Genomic DNA, 24,728 nt, shown 5'->3' with positions numbered 1-24,728 from the left:
TGATTTATATTATCCTTTAATATTTTTTATTTTTTATTTTTTGATAACATGCGCCTTATTATTTTATTTATTAAAAAAAAATTGAGTTAAAAAAATTAAAAAAAAAAATGTTTTTTTTTTTTTTTACAGAATTGTTTTTGGGAATTCTGTTTTTATCCCTGCTTGTATTTTTGGAGTATACGATCACAAATATTTAATAAAAAGGAGAGATTTTGATATTTAATACTTATTACTAACCTTTATAACCCTTATTGAGAAAATTATTGGGCCGCTCTAAACTGGGTCACTAAGGCTGGCTTCCATCGATGTTAGAGAGAACCCAGTTGGGCGCTTCAGCTGCTTCTCCAGTCGCTGGCTTACACGGCTGGCTTGATGAAACGAGTGACAAGAATTTCATAATGTTTAATTATCAGCTTGACGATTCATTTCGTGAAAGATTATCGAAGATAAAGTCAGAGATGAGGACATGATTTTTAGGGAAACAAGTGAGATATTCAGTGATTATTTTTTTGTTAGATTTAGTTTTTATTTAAAAAAATAATTAAACTATTAAATTGGTTTTTTTAAAAAAAACTGTAATCGAACTGCTTTAAATTGATTAGCTTTGGTTCGGTTATTTTTAAATAAAAACTGGTTTAAACTGATTTGACTCGGTTTTTTTGTTTGGGTTTGGTTTGGTTTTTTCGATTTTCAGATTTATAAAACCGAACCGATAAATATTTTTAAAATTATAATTAGTTTAATCGAATTTTTTTTTATGGTTTGATTTTTTTAATTTTTTTCTGATTTTTTTAGTTTAATCAATTTTTTCAGTATTTTTACTTACCCCTAGATCAAAGGGCAACTCAGTGAAATCTTGGTTGGTCTTTCACAGTATGCATATGAGAATTCAGTTCCCATTTTCAATTGCTTTGAAATTTAGGTCTTTTATTTGTTTTGTAATTTTTTTTTTTTTACATTTGTTCATTGTTTTCCGATGCATCTATAAATTAATGTTAATGATGTCTAGGTGACCTATGCAAGTGTGATGAAAAATAGTGGTTAGGGTTTTATGTTTGGTAAAGAGAGAGGGAGACTTTCTTTATTTTAACATAGCAGGAGTTTTTTTAGTTATTAATTGAAATAAAATGAAAATTTTATAAATAATTATAATTTTTTTGTTGATTTTTTTTTCTTGCAAATGTAAAGTGTTACATAATTTATAATGTAAAGTGTAATTCTTAAAAAAAATAAAGACAAAAAAAAAAAAAAACAATCAAACTATAAGAACTAAAATTAAAAAGATTTCAAACAAAACTCATTGGTGGGTTTATTGTTAACACTGTAGATGACATTGTTCAATCAACAAAGTTTTTTTTTCCCCTTTAATTTTTTTTTATTTCATCTTTATACTTAATGTTTGCATCAATTTATGATTCACTTTTATTTGCTTTCTATATGCGCTTAAGGGTTCCTCATATGTATTGACTATCAATTTTATATAAAAAAAATTTATTACTTGGGAAATAATTGAAAAAAAGAAGGATTAAAAAAAAAAACATGTATTTTTATTGTTTTGAAGGCTTAGAAAACAATAGTATGGTCCCTGAAGTTTTAAATTTATGCATATTTGATCATATTATTTGAGGATTTTACGATTAGGTCCTAAACTTTATTTTATTTGCATTTTGGTCCCTATGTGTTAAAGGATAAGAGAGAAAATCATTGGAAACAAAAAAAAGAAGAAGATAGGAAATGTTTGGTTATCTGCATTTTAACAATAATAATAAAAAAAAAATCTTGGTATCAATAAGTTTATCATGAAAAACAGAGTTTCATGGAAATGGTTTGAGACTTTTATATTGTTATAAAAAGTAGATCCAACCTTGGATATATAGTACTGCAGGGGCAAATGTGCTTCTTTTTTTGGTCCAGATACATAGCCCAATCCTTCTTAGAGTTTGTTTAGAAGTGTGGTTGTGGTTGCTTTTTCAAAATGCTTTTCGTGTTGAAATGCATCAAAATTATGTTTTTTTATTTTTAAAAATCAATTTTGAAATTAGCGTATCAAAATAATTCAAAACACATAAAAAAAATATATTTTAATAAAAAAAATTAAATTTTTAGGGAACTTGGTTCATGTTCCCCAACGGTGCCTTAATCTATTACCTTGCTTTTTTATATATATTACCTCACAATTCTTTTTTTGTTTTTTTTAATAAAGTTCATTGTGAATTAAATAATTAAAATGTTATTTAAAATATGATTTAATTTTGCAATAATTCTCAAATAAAATAATATTTTTTATAATAATATTAATAATTATTATGTGAATCTAATATATAAAACAATATGCTCATGAATATTTTATTTTTGAATAAAATATTTTTTTTATGCAAGCCTGACATTGTGTGGCTAAAAAAACTAGTCAATAACTATATATAAAATCAAAATTTCTGTAATTTTTGATATACTACTAAAATTAAAATTCACACCAATATTGATATGCAATCGTGCTCCACCTCTTAAATAATATGCGCTGAAACATTACCGATATACCAAACAAACGGGTATTCGACTATGCAACCACCTCGTAGCTGAAAAAATACTTACACTTGAGGGTCTAGCTATTGGTGCTTGTTCAAATAGTCCGTGGTGCGCGTAAGCTGGCCCGGAACCCCGGGTTATGTTGTTCTTATAATTTATTTATTTTTTTGTATATTTCGTCCCTATAGTTTTAGGTTTTTTAGAAAACTATGGTTTAGTCCTTGTAGTTTTTTTTTCATCTTTGGTCCTTATAATTTTAGTTGCTTGCATTTTAGTCATAAACTTCATTTTCCTCATGTTTCTTTCGGTGGATGTCGTGAAAAAGTTCAATTGGTCCCTAAAGTTTTAGATTATCATATTTTTTACCCTTGCAATTTTAGATGTTTATGTTTTTTGCCCTAAAACTTCATTTCTCTCACATTTCAACCCTTAGATGTCACAAAAAAAATATTTTGTTCCTTTGAGTTTTAGTTATTTACTAGATTCTTGGCTCGTATTATATCACAAGTCAGATTGTTTTTTTCGTAACCTTACAAAAAATTCTAAAGATGTTACATGAAGTAAAAAATTCAATGCATACTAGATGAAACACTTTCAAGGTATTGAGATGATGATATATTGGTTGAGATTACAACACATTAACTTGATCCAAACCAGCCATGGTTAACTTGTGAAACCCATGATTTGGGGTATGAAACCGTGATAACCCCATGAATATAAATCTAAACAAAATAGGGAGCTCAATTCTAACCAACCATATACTGAAGGCCAAAAAAGAAAATTTTTTTTTTAAAAAAGTACACAAAAAAGCTATATCTAAGTAAAGAAAAATATCGTGAAGTGAGTATAAAATGCTTATATTTAAGCAATTGATTTAATTTAATTCAAAACAAGAATTTATTTTTTTAAAAAGCTAAACTTAACAAAGATCGACAAATAAAAAAACTCAAGATAACCAGATTTATTTTAAAAATTAGTGAAAAATCCTATAGAAAGTAAATTTTAAAAAAAAAATAAGCGGAGCCTCGTCTTTAATTAAATCAAATGTTGAAGGATGAAATTGAAAAAAAAAACTGATCTTAAAAAAAAAAACAAATGAACCAAATAAATCTCCTAAACCTGTGGTAATCTCCAAAATTCACAATCCATTAAATCATAAACATGGGCTTCATTAAGAAGCTCAATTTAATGTTAAAAATAAAATAAAAAATATCAATTTAAAAAAATTTGTCAAAGTAAATAATAGCAATAAAAAAATGAAGGAGGATGAAATTGTAAACAAAAAGTAATTTTAAAAAAATGATCTCAAATAAAATAAATAACAATAAAAGAATGAGGATCAAATTTGACATATTAAAAAAATTAAAAAAAGATGAAATTGAAAAAAAAATAATTATACAAAATAATTCAAATAAAAAATAATCAATGAAAGCAATCAAAAGAATAAAGACCAAATATGTCAAATTAAAATATTAAAGAAGGATGAGATTAAAAACAAATTTTAAATCTATAAATAATTCAAATTAAAAAATTTAATTGAAAAAATAAAAATCGAATCCGAAGAAAAAACAATTAAGGGGTTCTTTAGAAGTTTTGGAAGGTTAGGTGTAGAAATCAATGAGGAATCAATCGGAAAGAATCACATCACACACGTCGCCTATGGAGTAGCCTTGCCATGATGAAAAAAAAAAAAACACTAAAGAATTCAATTTTTAACCGCCAAAAGCCACTTTACATGTTGTTTGAGCAACACGGAGTGACATATTTACATGCGCCAACAACTTTTTTTTTTCTTTATATATATATATAATTATTAAAATATTAAATTTCTCCTAAGACCAGATGATAATTACAAAAAGTCAAAAACACCAAAATGAAAGTATGAATAAGCCTTTGGATGCAAGGTAAGGAGACTTTGATTTCAAAGTAATAAGTCATTTTACTATGCTTTCTTTTAAGGGCAATTAAGTAATTATATTGTGAAAAAAAATTAAAAAGACCAAGTTGTCCTTGCTCAAATACAAAATGACAAATGATCCTTGTGAAATGACTCAATGACCCTTGTCATAAACTAATTTTGGATTCCCCCAAAACTATCCATTTCTTTTAAATTAAAAAAAAAAGAAAAAAGATTGAAAAAATATGTAGGAAGACAAGCGACTTGATTGGCAAGAACAAGTTGAAGAATGATCTACATGCATAAATGAGAGATGAAAATATCAAATTAGATCTTTGATTTTATATAGAAACTCAATTATACTATTAAAGGATGTAAATATTGTCATAACCCAATTCTGGGTTATTCCCTAAAAATCATTTTTTTTTCAAAATAAAAATAAAAAAATAAAATAAAAGTTGGTAACGTGGAGAAAGCAGAGCAAGGAAGGCTATAAAAATAGAAAAAAATCAAGCTGTAATTTTTGAACGAAATTCAAGACCTAATTATTCCCCATTATGCCCCAAAAAATGGAGAAAAATGCAAATTCAAGGTCAAATTAAATGATTATTGGATGAATTTGCATAAAAATTAAGTTCAATGACATAATTAAATTTTTAATAGGCCAATTTGATTTAATCATGGGCCAAATTGAATTTTAATTATGTTTGAGAATTAATTATGGTTCAATTAAAGGATTTAATTAAGTGTGAGGCTTAATTATACTTTAAATGGGTGAAATTAATTTTATTTGGAGCTTAATTAGTGAAAAATTAAGTCCAAGGACATAATTAAATTTTTAATAGGCCAATTTTGGTTTAATCATGAGCCAAATTAAATTTTAAATATGTTTTAGAATTGCTTTGGGTCCAATTGAAGGATTTAATTAAGTGCAAGCACTTAATTATACTTTAAATTGGTCAAATTAATTTTATTTGGGGCTTAATTGGTGAAAAAATTAAGTTTGGAAGGTTAATTTGGGCTTAATTGAGAAGATTGGAATTTTAAAAGATCAAATTTAATTTTTACCAAGTTAATTGATTGAAATTAGGGGCCAAATTGCAAGAAAATTGAAGAAATTCGGGACCAGGGACCAATCTGCAACAGGCGGCAAACAATGGGGTTCAATTGAAAAAAAACCAGGGGTGAAATTGAAGAAATCCTATACCAGGGACCAATTTGCAACAGGCGGCAAACTATGGGGTTCAATTGAAAAAAAAACCAGGGGTGAAATTGAAGAAATTGAACGTTTGATGGTCAATTAGGGGTTAAATTGGCAATTTCCGAGACCAAGGACCATAATGTAAAAGGCGCGTAACTTCGGGGTTCCAATTGAAGTTCATCAGGAGCTTAATTGTATTAAATCAGAAGTTTATGGTCAATTGGGGGTTCAATTGAAAGCTATTGGAAGCTTGAGGACTAAATTAAAAATCAGTTTAAATCCCTAATTCAAACCCAAAACGACGTTGTTTTGGAAAAAAAATAGAGAGAGGACCAGACGACGTGTCGTCTGGTCACTATTCATTGTATTCCCCGTTTTATCCGAAAGAAACAACATGGGAGCCTGCTTTACAGGTGCATTTAATGCTTGATTTCTCCATCAAATCGAACAAATCTTGCACGAAAAAAATCCCTTGAAGTTCCTCTACAACCCCATGTGAATGTTTTAGGATGAATGACAGCACGGTGACGGCGACGACGGCGTGAAGAGGTCAACTCAGGCAACCTTTACCTGCAGATTTGACAACTCAGGGAGGCTACTTTGAACCAACGGTTGGGATCCTTCCCAACCAAATCAAGGTCTGAAATTTTATCCCGGTATAGACGAGATTACCCTCTTCAACCACCTATAAATAGAATCTCTGTTGATGACCTGAGGGAGGAGAAAATTGAACTCAAATTCAGCCGAAAACCAACCTTTCCTGCTCATTTTTTTTGCAACCGGCCCTTTCTCTGCTTTCTCTCTCCACTGTGGCATTCAGTCACCACCAACTTCATCAACCGTCTGCTCACCATCATCCCCACCTCAAGTATCCATCAAACCACCTCACGTGGTGGTTGCACCACTTCTCTCTCTCTCTCTCTTCTCTGTAAAAATCTTCTTCTCTACCACTGTGACCTCGGCAGCAGCGGCAAGAACAAAAGCGGCGGCCACCACCTTGCCCAGAAGCTCTTTTCCTTCCCAAATGCAGCCATGGTAGTAGCTCTCTCCTTAGCCATTCCAACTGCCCCAACCGCGAGCTTCCCTTCTCCTCCTCGGCTTGCGCTTTCTTCTTCTTCCAGTGGTGACCAGAGCCAGCAGCCGGTCTCACCACCGCGCCGGTAGCCTTCTCCTCCGCCCATCTCCAACTTCTGCAACCATTCGGTTGCATGCAGAATGTGAACAGTAATTGTTTGCAGAACACTGTTCACGTTCTGCAACTGTGCAACGTATTAATATAATAATATATTATATGTTATTATTATACATATTTAAAAAAAAAAAAAAACAAAAAAATTCAAAAAATCCTTTGAAAAAATTCTTGATTTTCTCAAATATTTTTCTACCAATTTTGCATAATATCAGGCTTTATATTTACACTGTAAAATACAAATTTGGTATTAAAATACCCGGTTTTCTCTGAAATATTAAAAAAAGAAAGAAAAAAAATTTCAAAACATTTTCACAAATAAAAAATATCTTATTGCATACGACCAAATCCTAAATATTTTCCAAGCATATTTTGAATATATATATATAAACAAAAACAAAAACTGCATCTTTTTCATGTTTTTTTTTTAAATCCAAAAATAAATATCATAACCGGTTTATGATTATCCATTAGGATTTGACCAACATGTCAAAAAACAATAATAAAAAATAAATAAAATTAGGGTCTAGACGTAGACTTTAATATTTGTGGAGTGTAAAATTATATAATAAAGTACACCCTCAAGTATTAAAGATACAAAGTGTAAAAATGCGATGCTAAAATTCAGACTTTAGAACAGTTAGAATTTAACCCAATAAGGTAGAGACTTTCTCATGAAGAGAGATCTGCCTTGAACCTTAGAAAAGACCAATGAATAGAAACTTGACTCAGAAAAAAACAATCAAACAACAATGCAGCTTACCTTAGGTAGGGTGCACTAGGGGTGATGCGTATTTTCCTTGCACAACTAATCCCTTACTCAGACTCTCGCAGACCATAGATTCCTAGTGACCATAATACTAGGTGGCGACTCCTGACATTAATCATAATTTTATGATTAAATCCAAAAACCTTTCCCAACATACAACACACCTCACACAGGAGACACGACAAAGAGCCTCCGCCGTCGCCAGACGACGTCGCGGCCCCCGCGACAAATATAAAAGGCAGTGTAAATTCAAATTCAAGGTTAACTTAAAAAACAAATTGGACGAATTTGCATAAAAATTCAAGGTTAACTTAAATCTAATTAGATTTTTAATAGGGTGATTTGATTTAATCATAGGTACACTTAAATGTTTAATTAATTTTATAAATTAATTTAGGCCAAATTAAAATAATTAATTAAGTGCAAGGACTTAATTAGACTTTTAATGGGTCAAATTAATTTTATTAAAGAATTAATTGGTGATAAATTAAGTTTGGAAGCTTAATTTGAGCTTAATTGATAATATTTAAATTTTAAAGGACCATATTTAATTTTTATAAGCTTATCAAGATGAAATCAAGGTTGAAATTGCAAGAAAATCAAAGTTCGGGGGTCAATTAAGAGCCATATTGAAGAATCTCAAAATCAAGGATCAAAGTGCAAAAGACGTGTAAGTTCGGGGACTACAATCAATCAAAAGCACGGGTCATCTTGAAAGAAATTGAAAGTTTGATGGTTGATGGTGGTCAAATTAAACAAATTAGAAACTAAGAACCAATTTGAAAAATACACTCAAATTAAAAGAGTCAAATCAAAGTTTTCAAGGTTGCAATTGCAAAAATTAAGAAATTTAAGAGTCAATTGAGAGTGCATATGCTAGATTTGAAACAACAAAGACCAAATTGAAGTTTGCGAATTCCCAATTAGAAAACCCTAATTTCTAGGATTTAATCTGAACGATATGTCACTTATCTTTAATGAAGAGAATGAATGACACGTCATCTAATCCTTGTTTATTATCTTCTTCAACCGAGAAGGCTAATCGGGTTGCCACCTTCAGGCGAATGAACAAGGTATCTCTAACCACCTTAATGGATTGAGAAACACCTCATCTATAAGGATTAGTTATTCTTATTACATGTTCATACCTCCTTTGATTCAATGAACTCAACAACATCTTGTTCCTAATAAACTTTTCAATCAATGAATGTGGAGTTTTGAACCTTCAAATTAAATGAGATTTGATCCCCATGGTAGATATACATTTCCTATGATCAATAAAACAATGCTTATGCATAGAGAACTTGTTGTCATTATAGTTCTTGCTTGCTGTTTTTGCCTTTAATCTTTTGTTTTTTTTTAAAAAAATTTTTTGTTTTGATTATTCCAATAATTCATGGTAAGCATGCTTAAGCTTAGGTTGCTAGGTTTATGTTGTTTTATTGCAATTTTCTGGGTTTAGACCTTTTGTTGACCTTTTGGGTTTACTGACTTTCCGGGTTGACATTTATCTATTACATGTTTATGTGCCTTTATCTCGACTTGATCTAGTCTACTTTTTGAGTCTTTGCTTTTGGGTTTCTTCACAAGTTCTTAAGCAAATTCAAATTCTTTCCCTTTTTATCTTTTTTTTCTTATTTTTGGTTTTAGGTCATGTTTATGGGTTTGGGTTTTGGGGTCAGGAAGCCTAACCCACGTGGTTGGGTTGAGCCTATTTTTCAATAAGGAAATGTTTGGCATAATTATTTTGATCAAAGAAAAAACACAATATTTTGTTCTTAAGTTATGTTTTTAAAATGTGTCCTTAAGACATTTTTTATGCCTTCAAATTTTAGTTAAAGACGTGTTTGGCAAACAAGCTCCACTGATTTTCAAACAGTGTTTATATTCTTATTTTTTTGTGTTTTTTCCAAATAAACTCTCAAATAATTTTCAAAAATCTTGAAAAAATTCGGGATTATTTTAAAATTATTTGTGAGTTCCTTGCATATTTTCCCAACAATTTCACTTAATATCGGGGATATAGACTTATATTGTAAGATACTGACTCAATATTACAAATTCCCGCTTTTCTCGTTAATTTCAACGATTCCAAAAATTCTAAAAAAATTTCTTATTTAAAAAATATAAATATATATTTTTTTTGCATGCACACGGCCAACTTTTAAAATATTTATGCATATTTCATTAAATACAATATATAAATTGCATTTTTTCATACTTTGAAAAATACAAAATTTAATGGGTATCATAATAAGTCTGTGATTTTCCATTAGGATTTGGTTATAATTTCAAATAAAAAAACCTTTTTTATTTTATTTTGTGGGCTTTAGAATGGTTAGTGTTTAACCTAATGAGATAAAAATTCTCTTATCGATATGAACTTTTCTTAAACCTTAAACAAACATTTTTTTGGAATTTAGAATGATTAGGTTTTAACCTGATAAAATAATAATCTATTTACTGAGGAAGACTTTTCTTAAACCTTAATTAGCTAATGAATAGAAACATGACTTTGAATAATCAACAATATAGCTTACCATATGTAGGGTGTCCTAGGGTGAGCAAAAAATTTGAAAATTGATTAAATCGAGAAAATAAAAAAAAAACCGAAAAAACTGAATTGAGAAAAAAATTAAATTAATCGATTAAAAAATCCAAAATAATTTCCGGTTCGGTTCGGTTTCGGTTTCAAATGCCTGAAACCGATTGAACCGAATCGGTTCAACCATAACTCATTAACTCTGAAAAAATAAAAAAGACTATAAATAATCTCTATCCTAAAGGTTCTAAACCACGCCGCCACCCCTCTCCTTCTTTCTGCCTCTCATCATCTTCGCGCAGCCCCCCTTTTTTTTCTCATTTTTTCTCTATGCTTTTCATCTCTCCCCGTAGCCCCCCCTCCTTTTCTCTCTATCTCTCATCTCTCCACATCTTTGCATTTTATCTTCTCCATCATATTCTCTTCTCTCTTTGGCAACAAATTCATGAGCTCTCCCTATATCTTCTCTTCTTCATAACTTCACAATTTACTTCAATCAAACTACATCACAATGGGCAGATCAGTTTTCCTTCCAATCTTAAGCTCTCATTTGGATCCCACTCATTCACTATAGGCATATTTGTTTTCCTTTCAATCTTGATTAATCTTTGTTTCTATTTTTCTTGATATTTTGTGGGTTTTTTCTTTTTTTATTATGTTATAATTTGCAACTCTGGTTATGCTTGTATTTTAACTAGAATTCCTAAACAACAGAAACCGAGATTTGTTTGTATTTTGTGGGCAAATCTGTTTTCCTTTCAATTATGTCTTGGTTATGTAAATTGGAACAAGTTTCTAAACAACAGAAACGAGATTTGCATTTTGATTTTACCAGTTTTTGAACAACAAAAATCAGACCGGACTGAACCGAAACCAGTCGGTCCGAACTGATTTTGATTTTAAATTTAAAAAAATAATAATGTCGGTTTGGTTAATTTTTTCATGTAAAAACCAAACCAAACCGAAAATGATCACCTCTACTAGGGTGATACGTTTTTCCCTTACTTAATCAGTTCTCTTACCCAAACTCTCGCGGATCATTAGGGTTTCCAGTGATCATAATACTAGGTAGTGACCCTTGAATCCTTTCAAATCATAATTTTATGTTTTATTTCAATACATCCAAAACTTATTCGATCTAGAAAGCATGACCCACCATCCAATGTTGTGCATGACATAACAACCTCTAATAAATAATTTACTTTTTTTAGAAGGGAAAATTGTAATTAATTTAACTAATTCAATCCACGATAAATGAAGGCCTCTTCATAGTACTTTTCTCACGAGCTTTAGGTTTTTGTTAATGTTTTAATCATAAACTTTATTTTTCTTATGTTTAGGTACTCAGACTCTGAGAGAAGAGAGTGAGAGTCACTGGAAAAGGAAGAGGAGAGAAAAAGATTTTGTTTACCGCATTCAAATCAATAAATTAATCCTATCCTTAAAGTGGATAACGTTGTGGATCTTGGCCTGCTAAAATGATGGACAACCACACAACAAATGACCAACATAAAGTACACCCTCTTGCACCTTTTGTTCTCGGAATCTTTTTATACACATTTTCCTCCAAAATCCTAATTCAATTTGGAGTTTTTCCACATTGATCTTAATTTCATGTTCCAAAAACATCTAGAAGTTTGACCTCCGCTCATCATGACCATCGCAGAGTATTGGGTTTGGTTTCACTGCATATAAAAAAGAACTAGTTTAAATCAAACTACCAAGTAACTGGGTTGATATGATCAACCATGACATAAGAGTTACACAAGTGCTCCATTAGGTATTTGTAGCCTGCAAAGTGTTTGGTTTCTAAAAGCAGCCAAGTTAGGTTGGCGTTCGTAAAACAATCACTTCATAACTATGGTGAATTGTAACTAATTAGTTTCTTGACTAATTTGATAAACCTAACGACACAAAGTTAGGTTTTTATGACATGATCATCCTGGCTGTTCCCTGTTTCTGCTGGTTTTTCTTTGATAGGAGTGGACAGTGTGGAACCATGACAATTACAATTAGTCACTCTCCACACTCATCAACTATTTGTTTGTTTAATGTGAAGTCGATCCACAAATCTTTGCGAGGACGACTTCTGTCATTTGCTGTGGAAGGAGGACAGGAGCAATTAACAGTTGACTTGCGGGTGTTTGATTCTAGCATAATAGATCATGTTCTTGCCATTTTGTCGAGTTAATAATGGCTTCCCATCATATGTTTTGTATGTGGAGAAGCGACTAATTTAGCAAGGAGTTGGTGGAGATATATAAGCAACTGATCACTGCCATTTCCTCGGACCTATCAACACAAATTACAATCGGGTGCTTGATAGCGCATTTCTAGCTGTTTTTAAGTATTTTTTACTTGAAAATATATTAAATTAATAAAAAAAAAACATGCACACCGCAGTTTCAAACACAAATAAGTCAACACGTACGGAAGTGGCTTTTGAGTTTCTGAAATTGAACTCCCACAAGTTTCATAAACCACTTTTGTTTTATCAAAGAGACGACGAAATTGGTGGGATTAGTATTTCGTATTAAGGAAGGAATCAATTAACAGGCTCTAGCCCCCCTGATTAGCGGGGAACAGACATGCGACCTTTTTTTTTCTCGAGTTGTGCAGGCAACGAAGAATCCACACACCTAATAAACAAACCAGCAGCTTACCCCCCACCAACCCCAGTTCGATTCTGATCAATATTCAATTTTACCAGTGAGGTTGGTCGGAAACGTCACCCCTGAAACCTCCCGTAACACGTTAACTACAACTTAGAAGACGTATATTTGACAAAACAAGGGAACATGCATGCATGCTGATGCGCAGGCAACACGGAAATAAAGCCATTCCATGGATATATATATATATATATATATATATATATTCGTACAGACACACTGATTATTAATTATGGCCAGGCATTGCTTCGAGCAATTAGAAAATGGAAACATGGTGAGTGCCATTTCGATATGGTTCTTGTGGGCGGTTCACTTCACCACCAAACTTGAGAGTTGATCAGTACGTCCAATTAGCTAGTCAAAGTTTTTGTGGAGCTTTGAATTGAATGAAGAAATGGTGGTCCACGTTCATTACAACTACAAAACTGTGTGTTTGTATCTTATTTTTTTCACATTTCTTGGATTTTGAAGCAATTTCCAGAGATTCAATGAGAACATTCTTGACTCCCCCCTCCTCCCAGTGCAGCAGCAGACACAAACATAGAGTGACGTTGACCCTCCGGCACCATTAACACAGACGAATCGCAATAAAACAATGATTTAGAACAGAATTTTGAGTTGATGACATTTGCAAATCATCACGAGAGGTAGGTGAATAAAGCAACGAAACAGTGCTAGAGCTAAAGTCCAAAAGTCTCTCTTTCACCATCATTTTGGAACAAGAAATCAACCACGGCTGCCATATGCCCTTGCTATGTTCTGCACAGTCAATGCAAGTGTAGTTTTTTTTTTTTTTTTATTATTTTCTCTTTAGACAATTCAAGTACTGAAAGTATCATTGATAATTAAACAAGTGCCTTGTCAAGAGTTTTTTCTAATTCGAGTAATAGCAGACGTTGAGAGGCTTTCATTATCCTTGCAAGAGTTTTTTGTTATGTTTATGATTCAGGAACTCAAGATCAATGGCGTGCAGAGTCCAAGACATGCGCCATACTTTTATGTCAATTAAGTTCTTGTGTGATTAAGGAAGCCGGTTAAGTTATCAAGCTTACTTTAATTAATTTCTGACAGCGAGACATTGCTTCAACAATACTGCTGTCTGCGTTGTACCTTCTCCCTCAATTTAACACTACAGAGCACAGAAGCGGAAAAATCAAAGTGAGCGAGGTTTTGGTGGGGGTAGCAAAACATCTAGCCTTCATGGGGGCCAATCTAGCCTGGCTTGCATCTCAAGGGATTGGCTAGCTAAAATGCGGGGTTCCATCTAAATTTTGCAAGGACATGCACGTTTGATGAAGTGATTGTATATGTTTTTTGTTATTTTATTTTATTAAAGTGAATGTATGAATTAACTTGTTTGTATTATGATTAATTCCATGAATTTTAAAGTTAACGACTATGTAAGTTTTTAGTGGTCCTGAGATTTATGAGACGTGAACTTGTGATATCTAAAAAATAAATTTAAAATCTGACCAATTAAACTATATTCCTAATTATATATATTTATAAATGTAAGATATGAAAGTGATGACCAATTAAAGAAAAAAAAAAACTTCTTCCAACCCAAAACTTTATAGACATGTGAAGATCTTTAAAAAAAAATTATATTATAGCACAAATTTTTTAAATGAAATTTTTTAAATTTAAAACTTAAACAAGTGTTTATACTAAAATTTAATTAGAAATAACGAAAATAGAAGGATTTGAATTTGTAATATTTGGTCAAAGAGAATCTAATATTATATTAAAAAATAACTTTAATTCAAGAGTTTAAACTAGTAATTTAGACTCTAAAATGATATGATTGATTGATGAACACTGGCTTTGATCGTAACTCTTTGCACTTGCTTTGACTATCAAAAGCCTTTAAGGTTAAGCGTCCAGACTGGGAAAACATTAAAAAAAAAAAAAAAAAAAAAAAGGTGAAAAGAGGTGGCTTTTTCATGGATGATCCGCCTTTAGACGACCAGCTCAATATTAATATGCTTAAATTTCAACAATATAGTATATAAATTAAAAATAGAAAAGGAAAAAAAGTAGAGGAAATCACACCTTATATTGATGATTATAGCCATTATTACTTTTTTTTGAACTAGTCACAGCGATTATTACTTAGCAGGGACGCAAACTCTCATGATTATGAACATAAGTGGCAATTGTTGTCTGCCCTAATTTTGACAAACAAAGGAAAGGGGTGGAAATTTGTTCTTTTTATTTTACTTTTTAATAAGCTAATCTTATGTTTGTGATGTGTATAGTGTTTCGCATTGTATTTCAGAAATGTTTCTAAAAAAAAATTTAAAATTTTATTTTTTATTTTTGTTTTAAATTAATATATTTTTGTTTTTTCATAACATTTTGATGTACTAATATTAAAAATAATTTTTAAAAATTTAAAATAAATATTATTTTAATATATTTTTAAAATAAAAAACACATTGAAAAACAACTACTACTGTATTTTAAAACACTCTAATATAAAATCATTTACTAATCTCTCTGGTTTTTTTTACTAGGAAAGGCCAAACTCAAAGCCTCTTAATTGTAACGATGAACAAATTTGTTGTGTTCTAGCTCAATGCATACACTGGTCTTGGATTTCATATTAGATTTGTAAGAGCTCTCGAGCTCTAATTAATTAATGGACCATTTGAATCCACAACGTCCTGGGAAAGACAAATGTAGACCCATCTCACGTTATGGGCACTGTACATTGAATGTCTAATCATGCTGTTGCTACAAAAAAAAAAAAAAAAAGATAAGAGAAAGGATGCAATGATTTGAATTTTGTTGAAGCCAAGCTAGCCAGATTTGAGATTGAGACCTTTTCTCTAGTCAAATTCTGTTGTGATACAAAATAATAGCTTCAAAACTTCTCTCCCTTTTTATTTTTGTAATTTTAAGATGGGTTTGGATGCCCGTCACATTTCATGTTGAGATACATTAACAATCAAATCATTTTTATAATCGATAATGTTTTTAAAAAAATTTAACAAAATTTATGTATTAAATAATTGATTAATTTTATTGATATTAAATAGGATACAATTATTTTATTTTTAAAAAGAAACTTGCTTCTATAAAAAATAGTGTATCCTATGTGATTTATTAGGTTTTAGAGAGCCGTCTGACCTATCTATTGGATAGTGGCTTTTTATTAGGTTTTTATAAATGGCGTCAATAATAATATCCTAAAAAATCAAATTAATTTAGAAATAAAACTTATGTCTTGAATAATTAATTAATCTCTTGATTCTAACAATTCGATTTATTTTTCCTAGTCAAGATGACTATTGGTAGCTTATATCTAGTGCCATAGGTAAGTCAATGTGGCTAATAAAAAAATCCCTTTAATAAATTTAGAAATTTTATATGCTAAAATAAATATATTTTTTAAAAATAAAACATAATAATATTTTAAAAAGAGTTACTTTGAAAATATTTACATATTAAAAAATGAAAATTATGGTCATGAAGTTTTGAAGATTTAATGGGAATATATAGATAATGAGTCTTGTATTTTATGGAGATATATTTTATGGAGATAAGGAACTGAAAAAATTATCTTATCCTAATGAAAAATAAATATTTTATATATATATATATTAATAAAATAAAAATAATATACTCTCGAGAGAATTTTTATATTACAATCAGCCTATAAAAATTAGGCTAATTCCCTCGGCTAAGCTTATAAAAACTAAACTTTTTTTTTCTAAATTGAGCCAAACACACTGCCTCCGCCTAGTTTAGTTAATCATGTTAGGAGGTAGGACAACCACTTATAAGTAGTTGGTTTCGATTACACATCCAGCGGCTCTATATTAGTGTCTTTTGAGATTTAAAACTTTTTTTAACAAAAAAGAAATTCATGAATATGACTATTCAAATCAATAAAATAAAACATAATGTATTTAGTTTGATCAGTATAACAAATCTCGGAGAAAATACTTAATTGATTTTTAATCTCTAACTGTAATAAAAAAATATATTAACGTATATTAAATTTTATCAGAACTTTAGTTGGAAGCTAAATAAAATATTTATCTTATTTTTTTTTAAAAAAAAAAATTTATTTTTATTTATAAATTCTATAAAAATAAAAAAAAGCAATTATTTTTAAGTTTGGATGAGGCTCTAAAATAGCATATTATTATATAATATATTAAAAGAACTTAGTGTTTTTATTAATGTTTACCCAAATATAAATCACCTATGGATTAATAGATTAAAACAGTGTAATGGTGAAACTGTCCTTGCCACATAGAGTTGTAAAAACTACATAGAAAAGTGAAGTTGTTTTTTTATTAGGATGCATTTGACTTTAAAATAATGGTTGAGGAGAAAATTGTCAGTTTGGTTTTTTCTTGGGTTGCCGCCAGACTCACTTACTCTTGGGTAAGTTTAATATTGTTATTAATATTAAAAATATTATTATTTGTATTAAAAATATTCTTATTTTTATTATAATTAATATTATTAATATAATAATTAACGAATTTGAAAAAACAACCATATATTTGATTTGAAGGGTAAACTTAAAAAATCATTATTGTTATTATCATTATCATTAATAATTTTTTAAAAAATATTATTACCATGAAAAAAAAACCATAATTTTTTTTAATAGATTAAAAAAATATATAAACTTAAGTCAGACAACCATAGTTTTGAAATCATGCCCTGGCGGGTTGACCCAGAACCGGCCGACCTGGAGTTGGAATCGGGTCAGGTTCAAGAAAAAATAGGGTAAGGAAAAACCCAGTGTGACCCGATTAATCCGACAAGACTCGTCAAAACCCGGTTGCAATCCATTAACTTTTTTTTTAACCTAAAACGACGTGTTTTAATTTAAAAAAAAAAAAAATTGACCCGGCCAACTTAATGAACCGGTCAAAACCCGGAACCGAGCCTTAGACCGGGCTGGGTTTGAAAACTATACAAACAAGTTTATATATATTATTATTAATATTATAAATATTATTATTGGGTTTAACGTTGTAGCCAGACCCAAGAACTCTTAGATTCAAATAAAAACAACACTTTCTAAATTTTAAATTTTTTTATGAAAAATAAATAGCTTATTATATAATGCGCGGAATACCTAACTAATAATAATTATACATAAAAGCAAGCCTAACACACGAGTCAAAACTAAGCAAATTTGTATTGAGAAAGGAAGAAAGGAAAAGGAGAAGCGCGGTAAACTAGCGGGAAACATTTTACGTGGGGATTTGCACAGAGACACAAACCAGAAGAACCTGTAACCTTGAAGAACATAGACCCCTTTTACCGTACTCATGAGCTGGACAGCTGTCAACGACGTACATCTTATAATCAACAGTCAAATTCGTACGAAACCGGATTCTGAAAACATGTGACAACGTGGCAAACATAACTAGCGAGTACCAATAACCCCACGTCAAAGGCGAGTACCAAATACCAGTAAATCAAAATAAATTAGCTGACAAGGCCACGGTGGTCCCCAGTGATTGTGGGCTGATGTGTCAGAGAGGAGGTGATCAGGCACGTGATGGACCGACACACATGAGACGTGGAGACTTAAAGGCTCTCTATCTCTCTCTCTCACTCTTTCTTTGGGAGAGAGAGAAGAAATCAGTTAGTAGCGGTTAGGGAGGTAGGGTGGCGGTTAAATGTGGTTACTATTAGAGGGTCAATTGACTTAACTAGAGTTAAAAGGAGGGTTAAATAAAAAAGTTAGGCAAGTGATTTTAGGCTTGACAGGCGTTTAATTTTCACTATAAAAAGAGAGCTCAGCTTCACCTCTTCTCTGACTCCATCTTCTTCTTCTTCTTCTTCTTCTCTTCATCAGTACACAGAAAAAGAAACAGAGAGATTTTCTCTTTTCTAGAGAAAGAGAGAATAGAAAGAGCAATTATAAGAGAGTGTGTGTTCTTTGATTCAACAATGGCGGTTTCGCTAAGATGCTTTTGTACATGGACATTGCTGGTTCTAGTTATGTTTCTCAGTGTAAACGCTGCGGAAGAGAAAGACGAACTGAAATTGAGGTACATCTTGATGAGAATTCATTCAATATAGAAGACTGCAGTAGGAATTAATGGAAACAGAGGTGCATTTTTTTCACATTTGAATCACCGTGATCTTCATTGCAAGCTCCAAAAGAATCTCCGTATACGAGCATTTTCTATTTGCTTAATGTCTAGTGCATTGAATGAATTAAGAAGAAAATGTTAGCGTTCTACGCAGAGTCGTCATGATATTTTGTATTTATTCCATCAGGTTGAAGGAAACGCAGGAGTTGCTAAGCTCAAAGAACTCGTCGATGGCAGAGTGGTGAGTAACAGACAAGTTAAAATCTGAACAGAGGTCCCAATCGTAAACGTTGAAAATGGTGGGACTCGGACCGTTGGATGAAATCGAGCGGAATCTGTCTAACATCCGTTAATTTTAAGCCATTGAGATCGCGCCCGGAAAATTAATCCGGACCGATCGTTAATTCGTTATGCTTAGATTTGTTAGAATCGCACTCTTTGGATTTTTTTAATGTACGAAAATGACCTTACTCGAGTAACAGGATTTTGTGAGGCATCAAATATGTGAAAATCTCTTCATTTTGAATTAAAATTCAGTCTTACCTGTATGTTTTCAGGTCTGATGATGCATGGAACGAGCACACTGTAGAGGATTCAGAGGAGGTGGCTGCAATGGTTGATGAGTGAGTGCCTCTCTCCTTCTCTCTGGTTTGTTTTTTGTTTTTTATTTTATTTATTTTGGATCCCTCTTCCCATGAGAATTACTAAGAGCAAGTCTAATGCATGCTAAGTTATTATTTTATTGGGAAAATGCCATTCTATTTCCATAAATCTCGTGATTCCATTTAATGAACTTCGTTCTTAAGTTTTAGAGCTACGAAGAGACCACATGACTTGTGCATATTTAAACTCAAAAGTAAACCCTGATCTAGTCTTCTTTATTTAACATTAAGTATAGTTTTTAGTTCTTACTGCTCCTTTGGAACATTAGATGTCATTCTCACCTCGCTGGTGCTGAAATTCCTGCCAAACACTAAAGAGTCAACGACAAATGATGTGGCTAGTTTGAAGCTATATTTGTTGGAGAAGAGCCCTGTTGTTGGAGATAGTAAGGGAGAAAATAAATAAAAAAAATAAATATAGGATATGTATATCAAGCATAGTCTCTACTGGTCTTTCGGAACGTTAGATGTATTTTTTACCTCACTGGTGTTGAAGTTTCAGTCAAAAGAGTCAATGACAAATGGTATATATGAAGCCTCAATACAGGATACGTCAAATTAATTTGAGAAAAATGCGTTACTAACTACTAATCAGGTGGGAAAAAAAAAGGGAAAAATAAGAGAGGGGATAATTTCTAGCTGTTTTGCTTCATCTATGTTAAAAGGTTTTTGTGATAAATAAAAGACCCTTTAAATTATTGTTCAAGAAGCTCCCCTCTATCTTTTGAGGATCAATCAACAACCATGTTCTCTACTGTTGCGTTCTCTCCTTCCACCTTTTAATCTTGCTGCCAGTTTATGCACATGCACATGCACATGTCCTGAGATCCGCGCACCACGCCCTTAATTTATTTCCTGTCCTCCTCTTCTTTCCCAGTCCAAATCTCATTCACAAGCACACTAGCTTTTAAGAAAGTCATTGTTGAGTTTGAGTGTACATTAAACGAGAGAGAAGAAAAAAATATTCAGAGGAGATGCTGACTTTTGCTTTACCAGATTGCAGGATATCTAGCATACCAAACCATTCTGATGGTAGAGTTTATATCTTTTTGCATCGAGTCTTCTAATTTTACTGATAAGTTAGTTTCTTGAATCAAATTATGGGTGCTGATCTGCGTTTTTTATATATAATATAGGATTCCACCTCGAGTTCTGTCCCACTTCTAAAGAATTGAGCTGTTGTTATTCTTTCACACCATTATAAATTCATAAATTTTTCCAGCAAGGCTAAAATTCACATTTTAGATTTATTGGAACTGTATTAATTACGTACATTGCCCTGTAAAAAGACCAGGTGGGGAAGACAACTTAGATTCTGCTCCTGTTCTCCAGCCTGTCAAGAGACAGGAGACACAAGTCACATAGCACAGATCTGGCTTCATACCGTATGCCTTTATCCAAGCCCTTTTTGTTGATCCAGCAGCTGCTCAATTTATCCAATAGGGCCACCATGAACTCACTAAATGTCCACATTTTTATTGTCCACCGACACACTAAGTACCAGACAGGAATTAGTTCCCCCAGCCTTGCATTTATTTCTTAGACAGCAAATTGAGGGAGAGAATCACACGCTTTTCCGTACGCACCGTATCCACCTCCCATCACATGGCCTGCAAATCTTGAAGCGGGACAGCCTGCTTTAACTTCCAAGTGTTTGATTAAATACTTGCACTATATTGGTCCGCGACTTTGAACGCATTTAATGTTGTTGCGATAAATGTACATAACTGTTTGCCTTTTCGTTCTTATTTTTCTGCTACACGTGCTTTAACTTGGACTTCAGACTGGTTCCTCGTGGATAATTAGTAACTCGCGTGTCAACTCATTGGAAAAGGAAAGGAACAATTTGATTAATTAGACGACGGTGATAGCAATTTCATAACCGTGATTTCTGTTTTTACCAGGAGCATACGCAACAGCACTGAAAGGAGGAAATTGGGATTTTTCTCCTGCGTAACTGGCAATCCTATTGATGATTGTTGGCGATGTGATCCCCATTGGCAACTCCACAGAAAGCGCCTTGCTAACTGTGGCATTGGTTTTGGACGCAATGCTGTCGGAGGTCGCGATGGAAAATACTACGTTGTTAGTAACCCTGGCGATGATGACCCTGTTAACCCAAGACCAGGGACTCTACGACACGCTGTCATTCAAGTCCAGCCTTTGTGGATTGTGTTCAAGAGGGACATGGTGATTACCCTCAAGCAAGAGCTTATCATGAACAGCTTCAAGACCATAGATGCTCGTGGAACCAATGTCCACATTGCCAATGGGGCTTGCATCACCATCCAGTTTGTCTCGAATGTCATAATTCACGGTCTCCATATACATGATTGTAAGAGCACAGGCAACGCGATGGTTCGTAGCTCGCCTAGCCATTATGGGTGGAGAACTATGGCTGACGGAGATGGCATCTCCATTTTCGGAGCAAGCCACATCTGGATTGATCACAATTCTCTTTCAAATTGCGCAGATGGCCTTATCGATGCTATAATGGGGTCCACCGCCATTACCATCTCAAACAACTACTTCACTCACCATAACGAGGTCAATCATACTTTCTATCCATCAATTTTTTTTTATTATTATTATATGAGCTTATAACAGTGTGGAATGACTGAGTTTTTCTTCAAAAATTAATTAACAGGTTATGCTATTAGGCCACAGTGACTCCTATAAAAGAGATAAGCAGATGCAAGTGACCATTGCCTATAACCATTTTGGTGAAGGTCTTATCCAGAGAATGCCCAGGTAACTCACCATCCATCAATATATATATATATATATATATATATATAGAATGATCTTAACGAGGTCAATTCACAAACCTTGCAGGTGCAGGCATGGGTATTTCCACGTGGTGAACAATGACTACACGCACTGGGAAATGTATGCCATTGGAGGGAGTGCTAATCCCACGATTAATAGCCAGGGCAACAGATATCTTGCCCCTGCCAACGCTTTTGCCAAAGAGGTACATACTAAATGAACATGCAATTTCTCGTGATAGCGATGATCATGTGATGATTACAGTCATGAGAGAAAAATTGATACTGGCAGGTGACAAAAAGGGTAGACACGGAAACTGGAGTATGGAGGCATTGGAATTGGAGATCAGAAGGCGACCTCCTGCTAAACGGAGCCTTCTTCATTCCATCAGGAGCTGGAGCTGCAGCCAGCTATGCCAGGGCCTCAAGCTTAGGGGCCAAGTCCTCATCGATGATCGGGGTCATCACTTCAAATGCTGGAGCCCTGGTCTGCCGCAGGGGTCGCCGATGTTAATTCTCAATCCCATCAATAGTTTTTAAAAAACAAGAAAAAAGTTGAGTACAAAAAAAAAAAAAAAATCAAAATTCCTCATTTTCCTTCCCTGTAATTGTTCTAGCAGTATCCAGTAAGCTTGCAGCTACTCCGTTTACAATATCATCCCCTTCTCTGTATTTCTCCCCGATGCCCTGCCCACCAAATATCTGGCAAATGTACATTTATACTACATGTGCCATACTGCTGTCCTGTCACGCCATTATGCAATATTCCACCTGTAACCTTGCCACCGATCGACCTCGGCCTGCTTTAAAATGCTGCAGTGTTGTTCCACATCTCTATTCCTCATAGAGTATAGTCCATTTGCTTCTTCTCTATTGTATAATTCAATTCTCTGTTGGATCAACCATGCCACACATATTGTTTAATTTGCTAGCACCAAGGTGCTTTTCTCTAATCATTTGGTCTCTTTATTTTTTTACCGACCCTATTTTTAAAAGTATTTTTAAGGAAAAAAAACCAAACCAATAAAATAATAAAAACCTAAAACAACTATGTTCTTGATATATTTACGTTGTTTTTAGTATTTTCAGCATATTTTCACTGACTAGACCACTGCCTCCTCCAGCATGCTAACACAACACAGCCTCCCATCACTTATCATAATCACCACGCCAGCAAGACAACCACAGTTACCGTCCCCATTCTCCTAACCCAACCATCACGCCACCATCACAACAATCCAAGCTCCTCTGTGACCCATCCTACAGCAGCCCCAACAAACAACCAACCATGACACATCATCTCTTTCTAACATCATTACATACACTTTTGCCACCCAAAACAACCATTTCTTCATCTCCTTCTCATCATAACGTTCATCCAAAAAAGATTTGAGCAAATTCCTTCCCTTAAACTGAAGATATTGTATTCAATTTACTTCTGGATCTTCACAAACACTCATCAACATACGCAGCTTCTCAAAAACAACTCATGTCAATGGTTTGGTCATGATATCAGCTAATTGTTCTTGAGAGCGACAGTGCAGAAGTGTTACTACTCCATCTCGAGTCAAATCACAAAGGAAGTGGAAACGAACATCAATATGTTTGCTTCTACCATCTATGATAGGATTTTTGGAGAGTTTAATAGTAGAACTATTATCATAGTATATTATCGTAATCCCAGCAGAGACATGATCAAGTTTTTCCAACATTCTTCTCAACCACGCAGCTTGACAGGTATAGGAGGCAGCATCAATGAACTCGGCTTCGATGGTGGAGAGTGTGACGACAAGTTGCTTCTTTGAAGACCAAGATACAGCTCCAGAACTTAGCACAAACAAGAAACCCGATGTACTTTTCCTATCCTTCAAATCTCCTGCATAATCGATGTCGGTGTAGGCAAGAAGCTCCGCATTGCCACTTTGTTTATAAAAGATGCCATATGAAAGTGTCCCCTTAATATAGCGAAGTACTCTCTTAACAGCTTGAAGGTGGAATTCTGCAGGATGTGCCAGATATCTACTAAGCAAATTTACAGCAAACATAATGTCAGGTCTGATGGATGTCAAATACATCAGACTGCCTACCATTTGCATGTACTGGGTGTTGTTAATTGTCATGCCAGTAGAGTATGTAACTAACTTGAATCCTGGAACTATAGGATTATATACAGCATTGCACCTAGCCATATTAAAATGTTCCAACACCTCCTAGGCATATTTTCTTTGGAAAATAAAAATACCATCAACTCGTTATAGCACTTCTAAACCAAAAAAATACCACATTCTACCCATATTCGTCATATCAAATTCCTTCATCATGGAATGTTTAAAAGAGTTGAACAATGTCTCATCATTTCCAGTAAAAATGAGATCATCTACATAAAAACACACAAGCAATAAAGAGGTACCCTGTGAAGATTTCTTGA

At 32.7% G+C, this 24,728-nt stretch overlaps 1 protein-coding gene across 1 annotated transcript; it reads left to right on the top strand.

The window, feature by feature from the left end:
- Positions 1–18,600: 18,600 nt before the first annotated feature.
- Positions 18,601–23,273, top strand: LOC118063421 (probable pectate lyase 20). Its single transcript, XM_035077443.2, has 7 exons — positions 18,601–18,825; positions 19,058–19,111; positions 19,428–19,493; positions 21,437–22,079; positions 22,180–22,283; positions 22,368–22,506; positions 22,593–23,273. Exons 1-7 carry the CDS (start codon positions 18,725–18,727, stop codon positions 22,812–22,814), a joined length of 1,329 nt encoding a protein of 442 aa, XP_034933334.1. The 5' UTR covers positions 18,601–18,724; the 3' UTR covers positions 22,815–23,273.
- The last annotated feature ends 1,455 nt before the right edge of the window (positions 23,274–24,728 follow it).

The sequence above is a fragment of the Populus alba genome, chromosome 14 (assembly GCF_005239225.2).
Source record: "Populus alba chromosome 14, ASM523922v2, whole genome shotgun sequence".
Taxonomy (NCBI): Eukaryota; Viridiplantae; Streptophyta; class Magnoliopsida; order Malpighiales; family Salicaceae; genus Populus; species Populus alba.
The sequence above is the reverse complement of the archived record's forward strand: the minus strand, read 5'-3'. Positions and strand labels throughout refer to the sequence as shown.